This window comes from Stegastes partitus, unplaced genomic scaffold (genome assembly GCF_000690725.1).
Source record: "Stegastes partitus isolate 25-593 unplaced genomic scaffold, Stegastes_partitus-1.0.2 Scaffold2096, whole genome shotgun sequence".
NCBI lineage: Eukaryota > Metazoa > Chordata > Actinopteri > Pomacentridae > Stegastes > Stegastes partitus.
In genome coordinates this window covers 58,617-65,876 of record NW_007579827.1, presented here as the reverse complement: position 1 = coordinate 65,876, position 7,260 = coordinate 58,617, and the positions used below count along the sequence as shown (strand labels likewise).

Sequence of the window (7,260 nt, the reverse complement as noted above, 5' to 3'; positions counted from 1 at the left end):
TTGTTGTTGTTGTTGTTGTTGTTGTTTTATAGATTAAATATATTTAAATGTGGTTTTTAAAATTTACATTTTATAGACGTCATAGGTAATTAAGCAGAGGTCATGTCCTACTGACACATTCTGTCATAATTAAACAAGCAAAACATCAACAATTGGGAATGTTGTTTTAATGAGTTAAGTTTGATTGTAATTCATTGACTGATAGTTATTTTTTCCATTCAAAAGCTCATTGATTCTCTTTTAGAAAGTAGTAGCATGTTCAAATCGGTTTAAAATATCAATAATGCCTGTGTTTTTGTGTTTTGACATTACAAAGCACTCTTGAAGGAAGTATGAGACATCACTCATAATTTGTAGAGTTTCCAAGTATTCTTCTTGTTGATCAGATAACTGAATGTCATTGTTTTTAATTTAATTCCCCTTTCACATGACTGTGGAGGCATGGTTGTGTGTGTGCATGTGTTTTTCTGTTTCTATTATTATTATTATTCCCACCTAACTGAAATATGAAGAGAAATCAAGTGTTTACCCAGAATTTAAAATAAAAGTAACAACTGAAGAAGAGCTAAAGAATAATGACGAATAAATGAATAAATAGGCTGATAAAACCTGCAATAATAAAAAAAAAGTTGATGCTCGTGGTTTAACACTAAATAGGATTGAACGTGGAATAGCAGATTTTTTTTACACACATAATTATGTCTCATTTGGGGTGTCTCAATAATAATAGTGATGATGATAATAATAACAGTTAAAAAAAATTTGGTGAAATAAATGTCCACACTTAATCAAATCTAAAAGCACTCATTAGAGAATGCCTAAGTTGTGAAATATTATTAAGCATTATTTAATTATTGGAGTTTCCTTGCTCAAGGTGGGGCTGATTTTTAAGTACTTAAGTACTTTTATAACTGGAGAGCATCTTGGTTATGTTAAACATCACAACAGTTTCTGTGTCAGACATTTAGTAGGAGAGTAAAAAGCACACTTGTCTCTGAAATGTGACGAAACAAGTAGAGCACATACATAAAGTAGCGACGGTTAAGTAGTCTGCTTCATCTCTGCCTCAGAACCATAATTTTTACTGAGTAGACTACTGTCCAAACCCGCGCTGCAATTTGTTTTAAATCCTTAATTTAATATTGACTGTTGACAGTTCTCTACCTCCTTTTGCTTCGGTATGCCAGACTAGGAGGAACTCAAAATTTGCAAAAGCCAATAAGACAAGAGGGGTGGAGAGATGTAGGACTAAAGACTTGAAATATTACAGTGGCTCGTCAAAGTTTGTCTGGCTGTGGAGGAGGATGTGAAAGGGAATGGCAAGTTCAACACAAGAAATCTGGGATTTTACTTGTTTTCTTGGGGATACAGTCTTCCTACAGAACCGTGCGCCTTTACGCACGTGGAGAGCTCCTCTGGAATTTAGGCGACAGTAGACTACTCCAGCACCAGACATGACCGACGAGAACAAATCACTGACTGAGCATCCATGCAGCCCAGCGGGCAGTGAGGGCTCCATGTCCCAGCATGGATCAGATTCAGAGTCTCTGACCTCTCCAGCAGGATCCGAGGCGCAGGAGGCAGCGCGCCCGCCAGGGATTACGCACAAAGCGGAGAGCTGTCCGGAGGACGAGCGGTTCCCTGCCTGCATCCGCGACGCGGTGTCGCAGGTGCTGAAAGGTTACGACTGGTCGCTGGTGCCGATGCCCAGCCAGGGAGAGAGAGGGCTGAAGAGCAAACCTCACGTGAAACGGCCGATGAACGCGTTCATGGTTTGGGCGCAGGCAGCTCGGAGGAAGCTGGCGGACCAGTATCCACATCTGCACAACGCTGAGCTCAGCAAGACGCTGGGAAAGCTGTGGCGGTAAGTGCTGGAGCTCATGGAGCTTATTTTTTAAACTAATGTACACCTAATGCATGCAGCTACAGTATCATCCAAATTCAAAGCCTATTTTTTCCAGTTTCATTTCAGAATCTCACTTTACTGACATCAAAAGCCTCTCACTACATCATCTGTAAGGCAATAAAACTGCTCTAAACTAGAATTTCATTTAATCTGTTGCATTTTGCATGAACACAACAAAATATCTTGGTACAAGGATCATTTAACGAATGCAGGAAGCCATTAGGAGGAGACCGTGGTTCTCCCTTCGCAATGCAAAAACTCCTTTAAGTAAAAGATTAGATTAAAAAATGAAAAACGTGCACATCATCTGTTAAGAGATGCATTGTTAATAAGTTGAAAATTGAGTTTCTTGTGAAAAGACACTGAAGTAAAAGTACAAACACTTGAATTTAGGACAAAAGTCCATTGAATGTAATGGCAATAAAGTAGTAAAATGTTTAAAATGCAATGTTTCTGTCTGAACTGAAGTGTAAAGTAAAATGGACATAGGAGTACAACTAACTGAAGTTTGTACTTAATGATAGTACTTAGATTATATGGTGCTGCACACATGTGACTTTGCACGTTAACAGGAATCCTAATGCTAATACCGCAGTTTCATTTTCAGTGCTGAACACAAAACAACATGCAACACATTATGAGATGAACACGTGTTTTTCTCCCTGCCATTTTAGTTATCCACTAACTCTTTCCTGTCCTCCTCAGACTTCTCTCTGAAACAGAGAAGCGTCCCTTCATTGAGGAAGCCGAGAGGTTGAGACTGCAGCACAAGAAAGATTATCCCGACTACAAGTACCAGCCTCGGAGACGCAAGAACACCAAGCCGGGCCAAGGGGACTGCAGAGCCGGACTGGTCCAGCAGCAGCAGCAACAGCAGCAGCAGCAGCAGCAGGGCTTGTATAAAATGGAACCAGGGCTGTCCAGGCTGGCTGGTACAGGGGAGGTGCACCACCATTATCATCCAGACAGGACAGGTGATGAGACTATGATAGACTTTTCATTAGCACATGAGCTATAATTCAACTTGTTTATGCTTGAATGTGGAAAAATGGTTGATATTTCCTTTTTTTTGGTTTCCAGGTCAGTCTCACGGACCTCCAACACCTCCTACTACCCCTAAAACAGACCTACACATGGGAACCAAGCACGAGGGCCGTCGTCCCATGGACATTAGCTCTGCTCCTCCTCTGAACCGCCAGAACATCGACTTCAGCAACGTGGACATCTCAGAGCTCAGCACCGACGTCATCGGCACCATCGATGGCTTCGACGTTCATGAGTTTGACCAGTACCTGCCTCCAAACAGCCACGGCGCCGCTGTTCTAACGCCACCGGACACCAGCAGCCCCTCCGGATCATTCATCCCGCCCAGCACCCACTGTCACTCCCACAGCGTCTCCAACTGGACACCCAAAACATCCGGTGGAACGCAGAATCGAGATGCCCATGGGCTGCACGAGGACGTCAGCCGGAAACCTCAAATTAAGACGGAGCAGATGAGCCCGGGCCACTACAGCTCCTCGTCCACCTCCACTCCTCCCCCAACAGCGCACCCACCTGAGTACACCTCCCTGAGCTCAGGCGCCTGCCCTTCCTCCACCTCCTCTTCGTCCTCTACCAATCAATCAGACTACACTGACCTTCAGAGCTCCAGCTTCTACAGCGCTTTCTCTGGTTACTCTGCCAGTCTGTATCAATACCCATACTTCCACTCCTCTCGCAGGCCTTACGCCACGCCGCTTATCAACAGCCTGGCCTTGGCACCACCTCCACACAGTCCTCCATCTGGCTGGGAGCAGCCTATCTACACCACACTCACCAGGCCTTGAAGAGGACAACAACGTGGCCATTTAGGCGAACTTGCAATACTCAGACCGACGGTGATTGGTGGTATTTTTTTCATCCAGGACTCGTGTGGTGCGTAGATATGTTGCATCATTGTGCAAAAGAAATCTAAATATTAACAAAGATTCAGTGTGCTCTCCTGAACTGGACTCTTTTCTTGGTAAAACGCCTGCAGCATGACATTTAAACCTACGTTGGACACTAAAATGTTCCATTGAAACTCCACACTAATGAAATTTGGGTGTGAATGTAGCACCTATTTAAGACACGGAGTTTTATGCGTTGTAGCAGTTTTTCCACAATAAAGCTGAAGGAGTCAAATAGTTTCCTAATTTTCATACGTTTTGATTAACATTGAAGCTGTTACATTCTTTTTCTGGGGTAGGACAGAATTATGTGAAGATTCCACATGTGTCTATAAAGATTGTTATTCTTCAGCCAGTAACAAAGTGCTTTACATCAGTAATGACCAAGAGATTGTGTTTTCTGTCTTAAAGACTTCCTCCAATGAAAATCAACTTGTTGTTTTTTTTACCTTGTTAACATGTCTATAGAGTGTTTTTTATATGCTGGAAGAAACATCATGAGTGAAATGAGAAGTCAACACCATGGCTGAGCATTTCCACGTACAAATTGCAGTCTGCTGTTTTCTGTAACAAAAACCAACGGCTTCAGCTTTGACTACCAGTAGTTCATTCAAAATAAATAATGACAACAGGTGTTGTCTATGCTAGCAGCTGTTGGGCAGTTAAGGAAATGTCTGGTCATGCTTCATGTCATTGCTGCTCTTTTTTTTTTTTTTACAACTAAGCAATCGAGCCCCTGCTCCGTGTTCAGTACAATGTAATAAAATTCTTTTAAAAAATTGTGGAAAATCTGGCAGCAGGGGTGTGTTAAAGCAGTGGAATACTGTAACATTTTAAAACTAATAAAATAGTGAAAATGATGGAAAAAGCCTTTTCAGTAGATTTTAAAATAGTAAAAATAGTGTCATTTTACAATCACATATTGCAAAGAAATAATTAGTTATTTGGAAAAAAAAAAAAGATTTAAAAATGACGTTTTGATCAATTTTTTAAAAATGTATTTATAGTGTACATAGAAATGAATACTTTAAATAGTTGTTTTTAATATCCATATTTTTTACACAAATTTTTTTCATACAGAAACTATCTTTGAAGCAATGATATCATTTTTGCTGATGTCAATACAGTAAAAGTAATAATGTAATATTATTATGTTTAGCAAAACAGGAAAAATCTATAAAATAACAGCACATTGTTCAAACCGATTACAGTTAGAAGCTCTGAAAAACTTCTTTTATTTTGTATTTTTTTTACAAGTATGTTGGAATGCACTGATATTATTTCTGAAATGAAGCTAAAATGCTATTCTCAATGGATGTGTGGACAGTGTTTGAGCAGAGCTGTAGGTGAGCTGGTGTGCTCCAGCTGCAGCAAGCAGGTAGCGGTGAGAGGAGGGAGAGGGACTTCATAGATTTGCACATTCTCGAGGAGGCAACTGGAGTCACATTCAAGTTTAAACAGGACAGGATTATTTAATGGAATAAATTCTAATTATGATACAGAGAGATAGCTTTTTAGGTGTTAAAGCAACGACTGGAGAGGGACTTTCACTAGTGCTGCAATGAAGACTGGATAACAAGCAATGAAAATGAAAATGCAACACCTGCACACCTCACAAGTCACCAAAGAATGTGCCCTTGGCTGTTGGAGTGTCACTCCACACAATGATCTATGTTTTGAGTTTGACAGTCGAAAGCTATATTCTGAAAGTGGCGCCTAGAACTTGAGTTTTAGTGGAGTACCTGCCAGCGGGATGCATGACATCACAGCTAGTTTGGAAGCCAGTCATGGTTCTTCACTGCTGCTTCATTTCCAGGTTGGTTCCAGTCTGACAGCTGCTCCTGCTGGGTTTCCTGTCAGGAGATTAGTTAATTTCACACTCCCAGCTCCGGCTGTCCCATCCGTCGGCTGCAGGGCCTGATGGACGGGACAGCTGGACAACAGATTCCAGTGGCACTATGACGAACGCTCTATTGACCCACAACGCGCAAAAAACACTTGCTGACATGAATGCAGACTACGTTAACAAAATGGTCTTACACTCAATTTGTGGTTGTACCTATTATATCCTGGTCAAACGATTATGTAGTGAAGCAGCAGGTCCGCCGTCAATAAACATTTGCTACATGTTCCAGCACCTCACTGACCATATTATCTCCAGAACAAACACAGCGGCTGCTGAGTCGAGGTCCCACCCGTTTTTAAACGCTTCCTGTGTGGGTCCGTCCCGGCTGCTGCAGCTCTGTGGCTCACTGTCTCAGCAGTTTACCATGACAACACGGTTGCCAACGACAACAAGGCGGCCAAACAGAAGCAACATTGATTTAGCCATATGTCCGTGAGCCAGCGTGTGGAAGTTTGTGTAAGAGTGGGGAGATCATCAGGTGACATTCACACCAGCAGACCTTCAGTTCACGGCCTGTCCTAGGGAGTGTGCAGCTCCAACACGCATCGATGGCCTTTTTACAAGTGACCAATGAGCTCCATCTACCGTCATGCAAAACAAGTGAGTGTGTGGAACTCCGCTGGGACGATGGGAGTGGAGACTGCCATCTAAGACGTCACTCCTAAATCGCTCATAGGTGTTTATTTGAGTTGACATCAGGTCAGCGACCTCTGTTCTGTGCATGGAAAAATCTGAATTTGATATGTCATTCAGGGTTTTTTTTTTCCTGGCTGAGAATGAGCTTTAGGGGGGACTGCACATAGAATAGAAGAATAGAATAAAACTTTATTGCTTAATGCCAGTAAGTATGATCGGTCCATGCATTATAAAGGCAGTGAGTCTGAGTAACCTCAGTTGGTGGAAGAGTCCATTCCATTCTTGGCATTTCTTCCCATTTGCCAAACAAAAAGGCATATTATGCTTGAGTAAATGAAATCCCAGTTAACAAAACTAGTAAAAGATAAAGTAATTGCTATTATTGTGCTTAGTTCTTGTTATTATGGCACAGACTTCTTGCAGGTTGCCAAAAATTAATCTTTGTAGGATGCACCCTGCCGATGCATTCATTTTTTCCTTTGAAGACGCAGTTTTCTTGCAGAAAGATAGTCTCGTGTCTGTTGATTTGGTTTGAAGCTAGCATTAGATAGTGTTTAGCTTAGCTTAGCATAGAGATGGGTCAAGTCTGCCTGCCACCTGGAAGCAGGGTCAAGTAAGAAACATGTCTACCAAAACTACTACAATTCATTAATTATCTCATATGTTGTATGTTTAATCCTTGTTAGCATCCAGTCAAAAAGCTAATTGGCTTGGCTACAGTTGGATAGTTGCTGTAGATACTGCATAAGTGATGTCACTTGAATTAGTGTAAGTTGCGGATAAAGATTACACACTTGAAAATGAGAAAACATCTGGGGATGTGAGCTTACCAGGAGTTTGTTGCTTTCTACTCACCTTTGCTTGAGGTTAGCAGTTGGACG

General features: G+C 41.7%; 2 protein-coding genes across 2 annotated transcripts in view; one reads left to right on the top strand and one right to left on the bottom strand.

Annotated features, from left to right (window-relative positions):
- The window catches only part of lmf1 (lipase maturation factor 1), a 36,261-nt gene extending 30,500 nt beyond the window's left edge, over positions 1-5,761 (bottom strand). The window contains exon 1 of the mRNA XM_008303912.1: positions 5,580-5,761. Within this exon, the coding sequence (XP_008302134.1) occupies positions 5,580-5,601 (22 nt within the window). The 5' untranslated portion in view covers positions 5,602-5,761. The remainder of the gene's footprint in view (positions 1-5,579) is intronic.
- Positions 1,297-4,609, top strand: LOC103373904 (transcription factor Sox-8-like). Its single transcript, XM_008303911.1, has 3 exons — positions 1,297-1,864; positions 2,612-2,880; positions 2,987-4,609. The coding sequence occupies exons 1-3, from the start codon at positions 1,455-1,457 to the stop codon at positions 3,733-3,735; spliced, it is 1,428 nt and encodes a 475-aa protein (XP_008302133.1). The 5' UTR covers positions 1,297-1,454; the 3' UTR covers positions 3,736-4,609.
- Positions 5,762-7,260: the final 1,499 nt, after the last annotated feature.

Coding starts and splice junctions, on each gene's coding strand:
- LOC103373904 (XM_008303911.1), top strand. CDS start 1,455: ATGACCGACGAGAACAAATCACTGACTGAGCATCCATGCAGCCCAGCG. Junction 1,865..2,611: donor ACGCTGGGAAAGCTGTGGCG/GTAAGTGCTGGA, acceptor TGTCCTCCTCAG/ACTTCTCTCTGAAACAGAGA. Junction 2,881..2,986: donor TTATCATCCAGACAGGACAG/GTGATGAGACTA, acceptor TTTGGTTTCCAG/GTCAGTCTCACGGACCTCCA.